Here is a 17,744-nt window from a genome sequence, read left to right on the forward strand (position 1 = left end):
CTGCCCTCCTTAATTAGCCTCTGTTAGTGGTGTATCTCTTTAACTGGCCTGTCTGGCCCCCTGACATTCAGCATTCCTCTTGCTTTATAGTGCTTGTTATTCCTGATTGCCTCCAGCATGTGACTGGAGCAAAATAGCCTTATATGGCCAGAGGGAGATTGATGAATGTCTGCCCCAGAGACTCTTTAAACAGCAGGATGATCAGGGAAACAGCAGGCTCTTGTGGGAGGAGAAACCAGTGTTTATTCCAGAAAACCAAGAAGCATCTGTTCACCTAGGTAGGGAGGAAAAATCTATTTTGAAGCTTCCTTTATGTAAATGTTAATAGATGCAAAAATTAGGGCCTCTTTTAAATGCCAATGTAAGTGCCAAAAATTACTCTAAGGAAAGGCAAGTTATAGAAATTGAGGCAGAAAAAAAAAAGAAATAACAGTTGCTTCACAAGTGCGTTTCTTTCTTTCCATGAATGCTCCCTCATAATTTGCTACCTGCACCATTTCTTTGGGAAGTGAAGGGAGTGGTGAGGAGGAAAATTTGGAAAAGAAATTTGGAGGCGGAGAGAGAAGGAGCTTGTGAAACAGGCCTTGTTTCAGCTGGGGAGGTGGGTGGGGGAGGCAAGAAAGGTGCCAGGAAGATGCTTCTGTTACTCAGAAGACATTCAACCTGAGGTCACCTTAGCTTTGAATACATACTGTAAATAAAACCCCCTTTTCTTCTTTTTTTTCTTCTTTTTTTTTTTTTTTTTTAAAAACAGGAACCACTTGAATTAAAATTTCCAAACATCTCTTCTCCGGCCCTGGGGCTCTTAAAGGTAAAATCATAGCTTCTAACAGACCGGAAGCACACAGTAGCTGGTGTCATTGGGGAGTCTAAATGATTTATATCAATCCATGAATTGAAAAGTGTTCCTTTTAGAATTCTCCTTCTCCTTTGGGAAGTATAAATACGTTGAATTTTTATTTACATTGTTACAATGAAAACATCTGTAGGTGTTTGTCACTTTAAACTAAACCCAACATACTGTATTTAAAATCTAAGTTACAGAAATTTCAGATGGATAGTACTTGTTTTATGCAGGGATCCTTTTCTTCAAAAAATGTTGGGCCATAGGATTCATTTAAATAGTCAACTCCCTAGTATATCAGAAGTAGGTTTTGATTTTAAAACTTGATTTGTATATACATTTTCAGATCTATAGCTCTTATGTAAAATCGAGTACCAACTAAAACATTTTCAAGTTATAGTCCATGCCCTACCCATTTCAAAGTATTTAATGCATTTACTGATGCATTTGTAATATAACCAAAAAAAAAAAAACAAAAAAAAAAACAAAAAAAAAATGGAGACAGTTCCTTGGGGTATATAATTGTGAGATTTCATCTACTCAAGTATGAACCCTATGGCCTACTTAATGGCAAAGCAAATAGTTCAGAATGATGCAATCTAAGGGCATGTATACTATGCTTCTCCTTCCATACATGCATATATATACTGTAATGCATGGACTATTTCTGGAAGAATATACCAGAAAAAAAGGAACAGCTGAATCTGGAAGGGGGAATGGAAGAACTAGAGTGGTAAGGAGACTTTGCTGTGTTCTGTATACATTTTATTTTTACCATGTGTGGGTATGAATTTTTTTAATAAAAACCCAAATTTTTACAAAGTATACACAAAGGACCAAACTGGTTATGTGGATTATTCCCGTTGGATACTGAGGCAAACTCAAAAATCCTATCTTACTCCCTCAGGGCAGAGCACCAACTGCCTCCAGAACAGGGCAAGGTGGAGAAAATGATTTTTTTGTTACTATTCCTAGAACCTATCTATTTACTTATTATGTGGTTACCCATTTAGGAATAATTGTGGAAGGAACCAAAAGCATGTTTGGTGTGTTTCTCCTGCTTTTCCTCCTTCCTGTTCCCAAATGAAGGGTTTGATCTGTCAAAGAAAAAAAAAAACTGATTTCAGTAAGTTAATACAATTTTAAAGAAGAATGGAGACTTGTCTGTTCTTTTAGGGCTGTCTCCACATGAATCCTGCTGAGAGAATGACATGTGAACAGCTGTTGCAGCACCCGTATTTTGACAGCATCAGAGAAACAGGGGATTCAGCAAAAGAGCGTGACAGACCAATAAGGAAGACGCTGAGACAGAGCCGAAAGCACCTGCCTGGGGTAAGAATGGGGCACTGCTTTAAACAAGTGTCCTGGGGTTGTAGTTTCCAATGACCTCATGCCTGCCACCTGGTGCAGGGAGTCTGTATCTATTCTCGGGGCGGTAACAGCGGCTTGCAGCTCCAGCACCTTCCTTGCAGAGCACGGTGACGGGCATATGATCTGTCAACCAGGGCACTGAGACATCTGCCTCCAAGAACCCCCTTCTCCCTGAACCCTGAAGGCGTCCTTGCCCTGCAGTTCCCTGCTGCCACAGAGGGGTTTTGTTGTGCATGAGCATGGGTCTCAGGTACACGAGTGTGAGCCCCACTGAGCGTGCTTTTTGTGCTTTGGAGAATGAAATCAGATTTATCCCAGGCAGCTCTCTGTCATCATGTTTACTTTCAGTATTGATTGACGTTCCAGGTTTATCCAAAAATGGACCTGTTTTCCCCTCTGTTCCTTTAATCATCAGAGTTGGCTCCGGTAGATACAGTGCCGAGTGCTCTCAGTGATATCAGAACAGCTTATTTAACCAGAGAACAGCATCCAAGCTGCACACAGGGAGCCTGTGAAGAAAAAGACTGGTATAAAGTGGCAAAATAGCCTTGCCTTAAGTGTAAGCCTGTTACAAGCCAAAAGCTGTAGTAACTTAGAATGGACTGTGGTTAGAACCACAACTAAGATGAGCTGGCTACTCCTGGTCATTTCTGGATCTGCCTAGGTAGCCCTTAATCTATAAATTATTATGCCTTAGTCTTTCCCTTTGCAGACCCCACTGCCCAGCATGCTGAATGGCATCCGGGTTGTATATGTGAGGTTTAGAGGAGAGAAGGGGATGGACAACCCATTAGAAACAGGTAGAGCATGAACTGTGGGGTCCAAAGATAGACCAGAGTTACAAAATTAAGAAAGCTTTATTTTATTCTGTCATATATGACCCAGGTAGCAAAACATGCCAGAATTAGACTCCCCACCCCCACCCACCCCGAGTTACCACTTAACTTGCTGTTAATCTGTGTTCAAGAGTAGAGGGTCTTGATGCAAATCTTTTTACTTGAAAGAATAGGGAAGCCCACTAATTAATTAGTGTATTGCATATAGGCCCTGAAGGATTCAACTGTTTGAAGTATTAAAAAGTAACCTCTGTTCAGGGACTCCTGGGTGGCTCAGTCCATTAAGCATCCTGCTCTCGATTTCAGCTCGGTTATGACCTCATAGTGCGTGAGTTTGAGCCCTGAGTTAGGTTCTGACAGTGAGGTAGCCTGCTTGGGATTCTCTCTCTCCCTCTCTCTCTCTGCCCCTCCCCCGCTCACCCATTGTCTCTCTATCTCTCTCTCAAAATAAATAAATAGACATAAAAAAAAGTAACCACTGTTCAGATACCTAAGGCCATGTAGTACATCTATTTTTTGTATGTTCTCCTTACTTTCATTTGACATTGACAATAAATTCAAACATTTTCCGGGAGCATGAAGGGAATAGTTTTGCCTTTTTAACTAAGGAGTAAGGGGGCAAATTGTTTAAGTGCTCCAGACACCAGTTTTCTTGGCTCTAAGATCACGCATTGGCTTAAATGATCCCAAAGGTCCCAGCAAGCTCTTAACTCCTGTAAATCTATGTGGTTTTTTCCTAATGTTAATATGTAGACTTTTCCTTCTTTTTCATATTCTCTAAATTTTCTCAAACGTGCAATGTTTTGCTTTTTAATATAAAAGAAATCTTTAGGGGCGCCTGGGTGGCTCAGTCGGTTAAGTGTTAGACTTCAGCTCGGGTCATGATCTCACTGCCCAAGAGTTTGAGCCCCGCATCGGGCTCTGTGCTGACAGCTCAGAGTCTGGAGCCTGTTTTGGATTCTGTGTCTCCCCCTCTCTCTGCCCCTCCCATGCTCATGCTCTGTCTCTGTCTCTCAATAATAAATAAATGTTAAAAAAAATTTTTTTAAAGAAATCTTTAAAAGGAAAAAGAACAAATTGAAACATTTTGTCTTCACTCAGAACCTGGGATTCTGTGCAGAAAAAGCATTTCCATGCTGAAAAATGGACTTCTTTACCTCTTTTGTGATATGTTATCAATAACAAAGAGTGTGTGGTGTTGAACCTGATCCTGTGTTTTGTATTTTCAGCTGCAGTACCTACCCCAGCTGACTAGCAGCAGCTTCCTTCCAGCTTTGGATAATAAGAAGTACTACTGTAACTTGAAGAAACTCAACTCCCGTTTTCCAAACATTTAAGGAGCTTGAAGATGGATGATGAAAAAGGAACCGAACTTACAAACTTGATTGAAAATAATCATAATGCTTTAAGAACATCAGGAGAAAACCTAAGTAATAACCTGGGGGAGGCCAGCTGGCAGAATCGGAAGGGGAATTAGAGAGGCAGCCTTCTTCCATGCTTCCTGATGGTGACTAGAACAGAAAGGAAAAAACTTGTTTGGATTTTCACTTGCATTTTTGTTGTATCTAAGTAGCTGAGTTTATTGACAGAAATACAAATTGTAGCTGCTGCCCATATATCTGGCAAGATTAGAGATGTGATAAAGATTTATGCTTCAACTGTACTATATGCAACAAGAAAAATGGATTACAAAACACCCATACGTATTTCTTGTATCTCTTTCACATGGAGTCCTATCCCCTGCCTTTTAGTTCCTGAAATCAAAATGTTTAAAATCCCATTTCCTGCTTGCTCTATTTCTTGATTTTCCTATTTTAAAACGTTTTTGGAATATTGAAGAGTTGCTTAATATTTTTAAAAATCATGGATTATCATAACAAAATTACAAATTTAATGATATTTCTAGACATTTCTTACATATGCTTTGGTCTTTACCTTTAGTAAAGGATGCATCTTAGTCATTTTTGCAGGCAAGATGGGTTTATATAACCCATCCACAGGTTACCCAATTCCCCATGCAAACAGTGGTGTGAAGGCTGGCGGCAGACCAAGGCGATCAAGAGGTAGAATGAGCCCTGCAGGCTTCCTGGGAACTGAGCCTATCAGCCTGAGAGTAATTATTCTTCATTCTCTCCAGCTCAGCCTCAGACTTGGAGACAGATCTATGGGCAGGACTATCTACAGTAATCTGGGATTTGGAAGAAATTGCTTGAGTTTTTACTTGGATCATGAAAGACGTGAGGTTGTAAACTCCTATTTTTCCTGAAATACTTTTTTATGCTATCTGTATGTATATGTGTATACATATGCATATGTGTCTGTACACATATAAGTGTGTGTATACATATACTATGCTAAGAACTGATAAAAATAATAACAGAGTAGTCCAAATTGATACTGAAGATTCCTAGCTTTGTATTGTGAGACTTGAAATGATGACCTATAATTAGCTTTGACGCGGGCTACCACTCTTCAAAAAGCTTCATCACTCCTGTCCCCTGAACACAGGGTAAAATGAAGCTCACGTCTGTTTCTTATAGCTGACTGCCAGTTTTGGCTGATGGGCTGCTGCTGTGTCCTAGTCATTCTCAGCCATAGTTTTAGATGTTGTATTTTACGGTATCTTCAGAACATTTCTTCTGTACTCTTACTAGTTTACTGCTATAGTAACTTCCTTCATGACAGCATATGACTTTATTCTTTACTGCTAAGTAACTCACCAAATTTAGGCATCTGTTCAATAATTTTGGCCACTCCAGCCAGGTTAATGATATTCTAAGGCTTCCTGATGTATGTGGCTTCTTGCAAGGAGCTGACAGTGGGTTAAATACTAGTCTCGGCATTATCTGATTCTTCTTATGTGGCTTTGATTCAAATGGCAAAGAAGGACAGCCCACTTCTGTGAAGAGTTTACATTTTGTGTTTTTCTTTTTAACCCAAAACAATGTACTTGACGAGGCAGATGATTATAACTGCCTAATTTATCCAGTAGTTTTATAGAAAACCATTTAGAATACAAAAGTAGTTGCAGACTAAATTGTGGTGAATCAGTTGCCTCACCACACAATAAGCAAACAAATCTGAGATGGAAGCATTCATTTTTTTCTAATGAGTTCTAAATGTGCACTAATGCTTAATTCAACCATATCTGTAATCATTCATTCAGCATGGAGTCACTATTGTTTCACATAAGACTGTTTTACAACCTAGTCTTTTTAATTTGTTATTTTCTGATTTTGTAAATGACAGTGGCAATTATTCGTAAATAGTATGTCATTTGTGGTATGTGCTATTTACATAAGCTGGTTTCTAAACACAATTAAAATCCACTTTTTCTACCCCAATGCTGCATCATACAGTGTTTATTTTAAAATTATTTCCAGCTAAGGTTCTATTCAAGACCGTATAGTTTATGTTCAAGAACCAGACATACAGAAATCTACAGACAAGTTGGCCTATAATTAACAATAATAGAACCAGGGCCATTTCAAGCAGGTAAAATTAAAGATCTGTTTTTACCTATTTGTGATATTCTTTATCACTGCTTTCTAGATATAAATTGAATTTTGTGTTTATACTTCTTTTTGATGTCCCTTGAAGTCATAGGAAGCAGTACCCAACATATATGGGGAAATTTAAATTAGTTTCTAGTTGGCATGTCAAAATTTTTGGTTTAAAGCAGTATTTTAATTTAAGCAAAAAGTATGGTCTTCATGATTATTTCCTTTGTTCTACTGCAGTTGCAAAACTATTTGAATTCAGCCAAATATTTATGTCTAGTTTTAATAAAACACCCGACTAAGCTTACAAAATAGACAAATTAGCCAGAAACTATTCATTCAGAGAAAGGTGTAGGTTATAAAGAACAAAGGAATGTAGGGTCATGAGAAATGAATGCAAATCCTGGGAAGCAATATGGATGCCTCAACAACCAATGACTGCCTTTCATAATTCATCAGTGAATCTGAAACTTAGCTTTCAGTTTTTCATAACTATACATTTATAGTAACATGCTTCAATAGCTTTAAAGTAAAATGTAACATTAACATAAATTACTGATAAAATACAATAAAGAATATCTGTGTTGCACATTTAAATCACTTTAAAGAACTCTGTCAGTATCTACATACTGTACAGATTTCTATATAAAATGAGGAACATATTAGAATTAAACTGCTACCTTGTTTCCATTTTTCCTAAAAGGATTTAATGTACATATATTTTTACTTCCAACTTAGTAACTTCAGTGAGTCATGTCTGAATATTTTCTACATGATGGGCTCTGCTTCTGAAATGTCATGACTGAATATCCTTAGGGTCTGTTGATTATTATATAATATTTATGATGTTTAGGATCAACAATTTCAAATGATACTTTATATTGAAATACGATACTTCTTAAGTATGATTATTTTACTTCAAGTCTAATTTTAGTTCCAGAGAAGGCAGTGCTGTCTTAAAGGCTCGGGTAAGGTTTTCTTTTTCTCTTACTCCAGGAAGATCACTTAAAAATAAATATTTCAGGTTTCTGCAAAAAGAGAAGGAAAAAAAAGCTACTTTGGTTTTGCCTTTACTCTTATAGCATAAACAATAAACTGTATTCACTGGCCTAAAAAACATTGCACATACAATGTGTTTATATTACACTATACTTTCAAAATGACTTTTAGAACAGTAGTGTTAAGAGTGCTATTTTAAATGAAATTCATTCTAGGAGCTAAGCCAGACTTTGGAAAGTTGAGTTGTTCTGAATTATATCAGTAATTCTAGCTGAATCTTTCCAAATACAGTATATGTATTATGCCATAGAACTCCTTTGCATGTGAAACACTAAATATGAATCTTAATCCAGACAAGAAAAAAAAATGGGAAAGTTCTTAAAAGAACTTCATTAAAAGATGAAGCTTCAAACCTTCAACTAATATAAGAGACAGTCTACTACTTTTGGTTCTGATGCTTAAAATTTCTCTACTAAAAAAAAAATAAACTTAAAAGTGGGGGTGGGGGAACCTGGCTGACTCAGTCAGTAGAGCGTTGAGACTCTTGATCTTGGGGTCGTGGGTCTGAGCCTCAGGGTGGGTACAGAGATTACTAAAAAAAATTAACTTAAAATTTCTCAAACTTTCTGTGATACTGAGGTTATTGTCAGAACATCAGGAAAAATTCTTCGAAAGATGGACAGGAAGGATAATGGCAAATGCCCATTGATGGCCTATTGTAGCGGTCACCATGCTAGATGCTTGATGTACATTTACTTTTTAAAGAAGATGCCCCCTTAAAAATGCAATAAAACAATGTATTAAGGTTGATAATTTTAACTGTTTTATTTTGGAAGAAAGTTAAGTCATTTTCTTATATTTTTCTGAATTTAAAAAAAAGGCTCCACCTCTTAATTGTTTTAAATTCTAATTATTCAGGGAACCTGTCTGGCTCAGTTGGTAGAGCATGCAACTCTTGACCTTGGGGTTGTGAGTTGGAGCCCCATGTTGTGGGTAGAGTTTACTTAAAGTTTTTTAAAATTTAAATTCTAATTATTCACTTTTAACATTATCAAGTTTCCATTTTGGCACTGACCACCTACCTTAAGTGATATAAAGCAATGATGCCTTTGTCTGTGACATTCCCACATGAAATTATTTCCATTTCCAATACGCTCTTTTGTAAATTTTCAAGTTTACCAAGTTTCTCCAAACAGTCATCCTCGATATAATGACACTTGCATAGCCTTATTTTTTCAACATGCTGTAGGCCCTCTAGGAGATAAAAGATACATTTTAAGAATCTGCTTTACCATTAAGATAACCAACTATCCTAGTTTGCCTAGGACTATTCTGGTTTTAGGATTGGAAATCCTATGTCCTCAGAAACCTCTCAGTCCCTAGGAAAACTTGGATAATTAGTCACCCTATTAACCATACAAACTATTCACTATATAATATAGGTCCATTCTGTAATCAGATGCCCATGTACTGGAGGAAAGAAGGGCCCACACCAGCAAAAGCTGTATGTGTACAATTATTCTCACATTATTGAGGGTTTCTCAAATGACAGAAATTTGACAGGTTGATAAACCAGGCCTTGAATTTTAAACCAATAAGCACAAAATAAAGGCATGTAGAGATAAGCTTAGTGGAAGGAGAAAGGAGAGGAAGGTGTTTGTAATATCTAAGTTTTTTTTTTCAACGTTTATTTATTTTTGGGACAGAGAGAGACAGAGCATGAACGGGGGAGGAGCAGAGAGAGAGGGAGACACAGAATCGGAAACAGGCTCCAGGCTCTGAGCCATCAGCCCAGAGCCTGACGCGGGGCTCGAACTCACGGACCGCGAGATCGTGACCTGGCTGAAGTCGGACGCTTAACCGACTGTGCCACCCAGGCGCCCCAGTAATATCTATTTAATTAAAAAAATCATACACAGGAAAAAACAAGCTGGATTGTACTGACAAGGGCAAAAAAGGACACACCTCTGACTGTAACAGTGAATCAACTGCAACAAAATGTCACTGCAAAGCACCTCCGTTTCCCATAAGCAAATGACAGGGTAGTTACCCATGTAATCAAATCCAATGCTCATGATACAAGAGTCGGTGGCATCAATTGCCTGAATCTTGTACTTGTCCAGAGGTCCTGTGGGGAGGTGGTTGTAGTCCTTCTGCCACCTCTCCTGGCCGTGGTAGCGCACCATGGCCCCACAGCGCAGCAGCCACTCCGATGCTGCCCTATCGGGTCCCACATCCCTGATGCGTTCATAATCCACTCTGTCGGCAAAGAACAAAAATAGTTCGTTTTTAGTATAATCGCTAGCTGCTTAATGGCAGTCCGTCAACATAAATACAGTACAGCAACAACTTTTCCTTTCAAATGACTGAGAGGGAGGGAAGTATACTCGTGAGAGTCGTGTAAAAAAACATGAGGGCTCTTCCGGCTCCCTTTTTTGTTTTTCTTTTGTTCCCAAGTGAACTCTGTCTAGGCCTATTGTTTGTATATGAGTTTATCAGGCAGACATGTACCTTCATTGATTCACATGTAGCACAGTGCTTGACACCAGGAAGTACTCGGTAACTACGTGTTGAATGAACGACTATACTGGGTTATTGTTTTTTTTTTTTTTAATGATAAAAGATAGGGGCGCCTGGGTGGCGCAGTCGGTTAAGCGTCCGACTTCAGCCAGGTCACGATCTCGCGGTCCGGGAGTTCGAGCCCCGCGTCAGGCTCCGGGCTGATGGCTCAGAGCCTGGAGCCTGTTTCCGATTCTGTGTCTCCCTCTCTCTCTGCTCCTCCCCCGTTCATGCTCTGTCTCTCTCTCTCCCAAAAATAAAAATAAAATAAAAACGTTGAAAAAAAAATTTAAAAAAAAAAAGATAAAATGGAATAATTTCAAATCTGTTCAAATTAATGTCACTAATTTTTAATTATTTAATTTTTACATTTGCTTTCTCGCTAGTTGGTGGTATTAAAGCTGTATTAAGCAACAAGCAGATGAGTTTCATTAGTTTCAAAATGATATTTCGTTTTTTTAAATCTTTAAATGTTTATTTTAATACAGGGAGAGAGAGAGAAAGAGACAGCAAGTGGGGTAGGGACAGAGAGCAGGGGAGAGACAGAATCCCAAGCAGGCTCCACACTGACAGTGGAGCCCGACACAGGCTTGAACTCACAAACAATGAGATCATGACCTGAGCTGATATCAAGAGTCAGACGCTTAGCTGACTGAGCCACTCAGGCACCCCTCAAAATGACATTTCAAAGCATGCCACCCACTTTTTAAAAAACTTGAGTCCCCATGGTAGTATTTAAAAGGCTAACTACATCCCTTAAGATTCCTTTCATTTTAGAAAACTTGAATGGTATGGAAAGGACAAATAACAAAAATCACTGAAATCTTGACTGGAACCCAATTAGTTAATATTTTATATTAGTAATGTTAATATTTTCTGGTCTTTATTCAATGTTTGTATGTATGTTTTGTTATTAAACAAAATTAGGATCATATTGCACAAACTGTACAAAAAAAAGATATTTGACATACAAGAAATAACCAAATTAGCTACTGGAATCTCATCAGCTATAATAATTACCATGTTTCTTCACCTTAGAGTAACTTACTTATTAAACACTGCATTCAACCAGCCCCAGAAGTATCTGCAGTCACATGACCATGGGAGTTTCTTTAAGCCACACAACTGCTGGGAAATTTTTCCAAACAGCATCATTTGATCTAGACACACAAAACAGTATTCGTATTAGGTTATCAGCTGGCAATCAGAGTCCCAAACACACAGTAACTTGCTTTACAACTTCAAAGTCAATGCTCTTGTGCCAATGAAGTTGATGAGTCATTTGCCACCCAAAGTTATTGAACAAGTCACTCCTGTCTCTGTTTCCTGGTTTCTTTGCTGCAAAAAAAAAACAATAGAGAGGCTGGATTGGATGGTCTGGAAGGTTCCTTCCAGCCTTGATATTAAGTTTCATTCTTCAACTTTGGGTTGGAGTCTGCCTGCAGTGTCGCCACCTGATGACCATTCAGGCAGTCCACCTACACATTTGCTGAAACCAGCTACTCCCAATCTACATTTCCAGTATCAAAATGACAAACGAAAATCACCTAGGGAGCAATGTGTCGAGGTTAAGACGCTTATATTCAGGAAGGGAGAGGCGCCGTGAAAACAGACCTTTCTAAGACAAGGTTGCAAGTAGTATCACCAGAATAGTGCAAACAAAGGCAAGGGCAGCTAGGACAGATTGGGCAAGTAACTTCACCTCTGTGACCCTTGTTTTTCTCACTTGTAAAATCAGATGATTTGCTCAGGTGATTTCCACCTGTAAAAATCTATGAGCATGAGTTGAGAAAGTGATTTCTGAACTGAGTCTCAATCTGATTTAATTCAGTTCAAGTTTCTCTAGGAGTGTGCTAAGTCAGAGGAAAACAAAGATAAATGAAGTGTGGTTTCTGCCTTTGGATTGCTGAAAACTTACTGTGGGGTGAAGTGAGCTAAAACAAGTTATCAAGTCGTTAAAGTAAATGATAGAACCTGAAAATTCCTTAAAGAGGTAAAATAAGGATAGACCAGGATTTCAACAGGCAAAATGCCAGGAGAAGGTATGTCAGGTGATTAGCTGAGGCAGAAATAGTTAAGGCATGCTGTAGCTCAGTTTGGTTAGCACATGGGGATCATGAGAAGAGGAGGCAGACAGTTTACACAGTCACATCAGGAAGGGTCTCGCCTGATCAGCCAGGGGATTTGGATTATCTTCCACAGGCAGTTGGGAGTCACTGAGGTTTTAGCAAAGAGCACTGGCATGTTAGAGCTATGCTTCAGAATGTTATTTGGACAACATCAAGACTGAGGGTCAATAGAAAAAAACAAAGAAACAGCTAACAAGGGCTTCAACTGCGCACAGCCATGGGAAAGGACCAAATGGGGAAAGAATGGGAACGACATTACAGAGTGGATTCCACATCTCAGTGAGATGTTCTGGCAAAGGCCAGAATAGTTGAAGATGACATTAAGTTTTGGTCTTGGGTCACTGGTTGGATGGTGATGCCATGAATAGAAATCAGTGTCAGGAGAACCAGCTGTAGGTTTCTCCCACCCCCATCCCCAGCTTTTCATATCCTAACTATGAACTGTTAGCAGAACTTCTAAGTGGAGATAACCAACAAATTATTAGAGTGATTCACAAAATGGGAGAACTGTAATGAACTTAGACCACCTAGACCATTTAGAGATGAGGAAACAGGCCCTCATATTAAGTAACTTGCCGACACCCTAAATCCCTTCTGGAACAAGGTGGAGATTTAATAACTGCATATGTTTAAAAGAACTTACTCAATGTTTCATGGCTAATTGGTGGTAGCATGGAGACCTGAACCGAGTGCTCTCTCCTACCAGTCCAGAGCTTTTCCCTCAATGGATGGTACTAGAACTTGGGAATAAGAAGACTAGAAAGAGGCCTGAGTGGGAACCACCCTAGAACTGAGAAGTGACTGCAGATGTTGAGGCTATAGAACAGTGAGAGATGAGGTCTGAGGACAGAATCCGGGATCACCTCTATTCTTCATTTCTTTTCTACCATCATCTGCCTTCATCACTGCAAACCTCCCACCTGCTATCACTATCTCATTCTCAGCCCTTTCCAACTTTTTGTTAAAGCTCTCTCCACCTGTGCCCACCTCTGATAACTCAACTGGCTGCCAATCTCATTTATCTGGGCTTTCCGGCTTCAACTTAGGCTGTCCTATTTCCTGTCCCTCCCCGCTCTCCATCCCGATCCTGTCTGTGGAAATCTTACCCAGCCTCATATCTACCCATCCATTCATTCATTCACTCAGTAAGTATTTATTGAATGTCTGCTATACTTAGTGCCAGAGATACAATGGTAAGATTAAAAAACAACAAAGGAGAGACAGAGAAAGACAAGGTTCTTTATCCTCATAGAATATATACTCTAAAGAAGACAACATAAAAACAAATAAATAACATGCAATATGTCTAAACAGAGATATTAACAAGTTCTGTGAAACACAAGAGGAGGGAGGGAAGGGAAGACACTAGAGGTGTCTTTTGAGAGGGTCTTAAAGGATAATTAAGAGTTTCCAGTTAGGCAGACAAAAAGAAAAGTGTGCAGAGGAAAAAGGAGAGCAAGGATTACATCTTATTTATTTCCATTTTTCTTAGGACCTAGCACATTCCCATCCACCAAATGCAAGAGTTTAATAGATATTTACTAATTAGTGGTCTTCAATGGTTGATAGATTTCCATAGAGAAAGGCAAACCAGAGAGACTGTTATTAAGTAAATTAGAGTAGTCTGTGAAAATTGAGTACCTTCACTTGATTCATTTTGGTTCACCTTATAATTCAGCTTAAAGGAAAGGCTAAATTTACTCCAGCTAGGATCTCTAAAAATACTAGATTATTATATTTAAAATACTTTAAACATGAACATAAAAATTTTACTTGGCAATAAAGGTAAAAAAAAATAATAAATTGGTAGGGTTTTACATTCTCAACTGCACCCCTGCTGATTTTAGAATTCAAGCAGTTACTTCCGGAAATGTTTTCTATAGGGAAAGAGGAGACCTCTAGTGGTGAGTTGGTGAATTTAGCTCTAATGATCGGGGGGAAAAAAACAAACCAGTTAACAGCTAAAAAAAAAATAGCCACTACTAAATTATTGCTTCAATAAATAATTCAGAAATTAAAAAATCATTTAAAAAAGCTCCTTCTTACTCTCATAACCTGGCTTAAAGCACATGTTTCTAAAAATTACAATTATGCTTGTTACTTACAGAAGGCTAGATCTCTAATGTTTGATTCAAAATAGGATACACACAAAATGTTTCTGAGCAGGTTTGGTTGAGAGTTCCCCTGTTTGCATAAAAAAAGTAAGTTTTTTTAAAGTGGAAGTTCTGGGGTGCTTGGCTGGTTCAGTTTGTAGAACATGCAACTCTCGATCTCAGGGTTGTGAGTTCAATCAAGTCCCACATTGGGCATGGAGCCTACCTAAAATTAAAAAAATTTTTTAAATAAAAATAACAGTGGAAGTTTTGTTTTTACTTAGCTGGGCTATCCAAAGCGATGGCTGACTAAGTGGCCCAAAAGACTGAACTAAAGAACTATTTCTTGAGGGTGATAAAAATGTGAAGGGGCAGATTTGGGGAGATTTTCCCCCAAATTACAACCCCACCTCACTGCAAATCACCCAATATTGATGCCAACTCTTATTCCTGAGGTGTATAGAGTCTAGTGAAAAGGAAGAGAAAAATTCATTAGGAATTGGAAACAAAGTTCCCCAACGCCATTCCTCAGCCAACATCACATGGGATCCAGTGAAGTAATGTCTTACTCGTTCTGACATAGATGGAAGATGAACTTGAACTCTCAGCTGATGGTGCTGTCATGAATACAAAATGTCACACCCAAGACATTACAGGGTGTATGAATGGAAGGTAAGCTCTTGACTTGAAATTACTTAACTGAAACAAATTAAGGTACAGTCAAACCTAGGGGAAGGTAAGCAGAAAAAAAAGTTATACAAAGAGCAGATGTATTGTGAGTTTTTTCATCTTGCTAAACAAAGAAGCATGTACTCAAAATTACATGGTAAACAAGTCACTACTTTGGGCTCAAGTGTCCCATGAAAGTTGACCATAGACATGTGTAATTCTGTATTCAACCTAGTAATAAAAATCCACTACCTCCAGTGCAAACTAAAAAATAACCATCTCCACTAAACACCTATCAGAATGGCAAAAATTAAAAACAGTGACAACACCAATTGCTGGTGATAAGAACGAGATCACTCAAAACATTGCTGGTGGGAATGTATAAAGGAACAGCCACTTTGTTTTTTGTTTTTTATTTTAGAGAGAGACCGAGGGACTGGGGGAGAGGGGCAGAGGGAAGAGAAAGAGAGAGAATCTTAAGCAGGCTCCATGCTCAGCGTGGTGGCTGACGCAGGGCTCTGTCCCACAAACCTGGGATCATGACTTGAGCCGAAACCAAGAGCCGGACGATCAACTGAGCCACACAGGTGCCCTGGTACAGCCATTTTGGAAACAGTTTGCCTGTTTTTTACAACACTAAACATTTGTTTATATGACCCAGCAATTGGACTCTTAGGCATTTATCCCAGAGAAACAAAAACAGGTTCACACAAAAAGCAGCACATTAATGTTCACAGCAGCTTTATTCCAAATAGCTAATTAGAACTCAGATGTGTTTCAATGGGTGAACAGTTAAACCTATTGTGGTATACCCATATCATGAAATACTACTCCCCAATAAGAAGGAATGAACCTTTCATACATACAATGATCCCAAGGGATTACACTAAGTAAAAAATAGCTAATTCCAAAAAATTACAGATTGGGGAAGGGGTGCCCCGAAGGAGTGAAGTTATAAAAGGGTACCCGTAGATCCCTTGTGGTGACTGAACTGTGTTGTAGCTGGACCGTGGTGGTGACACAACAATCTACACATGTGATAAAAACTAAACAGAACTAAATAGACACACAAATGTAAAGCTAGGGAAATCTGAGGAAGATCAACGGATTATGTCAATGCCAATTTCCTGGTTATGACACTGTCCTACAGATTTGCAAGATGTTTTCATGGGGGGAGAAGGGGTAAAAGGTACACAGGATCTCTACTGTTCCTTACAACTGTATGGGACTCTACAATTATCTCAAAACAAAAAACTGAATTTAAGGAATAACCATCTCATTATTATTATTTTTTCATTTGTGATGGAAAAAGCAGGTAACATTCTATGTTGTTTTCACAAACAAAGGCATTCAACTGTCCAGGAGGTAAAACCATTTGAACATAATAAAAAGTCATTTATCCAGTGCAGCTGACCCTTCCACAACATAAGGGTTAAGGGCAGTTGAAAGTCTGCATAGGATTTTTGACTCCCCTCAAATTTAACTGCTAACAGCCTACTGTTTGATTAGAAGCCTTACCAATAACATAGGTGATTAACACATATTTTGCATGTTATATGTAGTATACACTATGTTCTTATAATAAACTAGAGAAAAGAAAATCATAAGGAAAATACATTTAGAGTACTGTATTGGATTTACTGAAAAACATCTGCCTCCAAGTGGACAGGAGTTGTTCAAACCTGTGCTCTTCAAGGGTCAACTGTATTTCACTCCGCTAAACACCCTTGGGCTTTATTTCATGTAATCCACACAACAGCCCTGTGTGAGAGACACAGCTATTACTCCTAGTTCACAGAAGAGATCTGAGGCAGAGACGAAGTGACTTCCCCAGGCCACCAGACTAAACAGTTGGAACCAAATCAAAGTCCTTCCAGCAATAAAGTTTTTAACATTCTAATTTTGTTCTGTTCAGCTGTTCTGACCCTAAAAATGAAAAACTGCCGATAAGCACTGAGCACAGGCGTTAAACGGCCACGGTGAGGGCGAATCACCAAACTTCAGTCGGAAGGTCGCTTAGGGATTCCATAGCCCACCTCCTTCACTTTACAGATAAGGACACGGGGTGAAGAGACCTGTACGGAAGAGCCCCGTATTGCCAGGTCCGCACAGTGGGTTTAAATCTGTATCTCCACCCAGGATTTAAGACAAGGAAACAGACTGCCTAATGATGGCAGAGACAGAGCCATCTGGTTCTTCTAGGCGCTCGATATTTACACCACCAAGAAATGACACCGTCAGGAGCCCTACAAAAAGAAGTCCAGAAGACCGCAGGCTACCAGGCGTTGCCGCGACAAGGCCTCCGTCCGGAGCGAGAGCTAGGGCCGGATGGGCAGCGCCCCTCAGTGGGCAATTCGCCTGCGGGTGGCCAGCAATGGGCCTCCCGCAGACAGAGGCCGAGCCGGAGGCAGGGAGGCCGCTGGGCCCGCCCAAATGAGAGCTTTCACCCCAGTCACGCCCGCACTCTCTCCCAAGGCCCCGAGGACGCAGGGCCTGAGATGACAGGACGCGCGGCTCGGCGGGCTACCTTTTCAGTGAGCCCCGCAGCGGGAGAAGGAAAAGGGCAGAGCGTAACCACCACCATACTCCCGCCTCGCGCGGGGCCTAGCTCCTCTACTCACGGCATTGGAGAAAGGGAGGGAGCGAGCGAGCGTGCCCCGCGTCTACGGCGCCGCCGGCCTGCCCTTCGCCCTCCGCCGTGCGTGTCCATTGGCTACTGGCGTCGCTCCCACGTGGGGCGAAGA

General features: G+C 39.7%; 2 protein-coding genes across 5 annotated transcripts in view; one reads left to right on the top strand and one right to left on the bottom strand.

Moving 5' to 3' along the window:
- The window catches only part of CDKL1 (cyclin dependent kinase like 1), a 60,879-nt gene extending 54,484 nt beyond the window's left edge, over positions 1-6,395 (top strand). For both annotated transcript variants that reach the window (XM_086709793.1, XM_086709794.1), the window contains exons 8-10: positions 755-811; positions 2,021-2,176; positions 4,281-6,395. In XM_086709793.1, coding sequence (XP_086565919.1) covers positions 755-811; positions 2,021-2,176; positions 4,281-4,388 — 321 coding nt within the window. In that variant the 3' untranslated portion in view covers positions 4,389-6,395. The remainder of the gene's footprint in view (positions 1-754; positions 812-2,020; positions 2,177-4,280) is intronic.
- DMAC2L (distal membrane arm assembly component 2 like) lies at positions 6,396-17,723 on the bottom strand. 3 transcript variants are annotated; one of them, XM_086709808.1, is made up of 6 exons: positions 17,622-17,723; positions 14,344-14,557; positions 11,158-11,269; positions 9,601-9,809; positions 8,633-8,804; positions 6,396-7,579 (listed from the first exon to the last, which is right to left on the bottom strand). In XM_086709808.1, the coding sequence occupies exons 3-6, from the start codon at positions 11,262-11,264 to the stop codon at positions 7,465-7,467; spliced, it is 603 nt and encodes a 200-aa protein (XP_086565934.1). In that variant the 5' UTR covers positions 11,265-11,269; positions 14,344-14,557; positions 17,622-17,723; the 3' UTR covers positions 6,396-7,464. The 3 variants fall into 3 exon arrangements, with proteins under 3 accessions (XP_086565934.1, XP_086565936.1, XP_086565935.1); XM_086709810.1 differs by having other exon boundaries at positions 14,344-14,422; positions 17,622-17,677; XM_086709809.1 differs by lacking the exon at positions 14,344-14,557 and having other exon boundaries at positions 17,622-17,714.
- Between the last annotated feature and the right edge of the window lie 21 nt (positions 17,724-17,744).

The sequence above is a fragment of the Puma concolor genome, chromosome B3 (assembly GCF_028749965.1).
Source record: "Puma concolor isolate L17-30 chromosome B3, mPumCon1.1.hap2, whole genome shotgun sequence".
NCBI classification, from domain to species: Eukaryota; Metazoa; Chordata; class Mammalia; order Carnivora; family Felidae; genus Puma; species Puma concolor.

Excerpts from the sequence above, each read along its gene's own strand:
- DMAC2L (XM_086709808.1), bottom strand. The coding sequence starts at position 11,264 with ATGATGCTGTTTGGAAAAATTTCCCAGCAGTTGTGTGGCTTAAAGAAA. Across the intron at positions 9,810-11,157 it reads TTGAATGCAGTGTTTAATAA|AGTGGATTATGAACGCATCA; the intron begins GTAAGTTACTCT and ends CTTTGCCGACAG. Across the intron at positions 7,580-8,632 it reads ATTGCTTTATATCACTTAAG|AAACCTGAAATATTTATTTT; the intron begins GTAGGTGGTCAG and ends CTCTTTTTGCAG.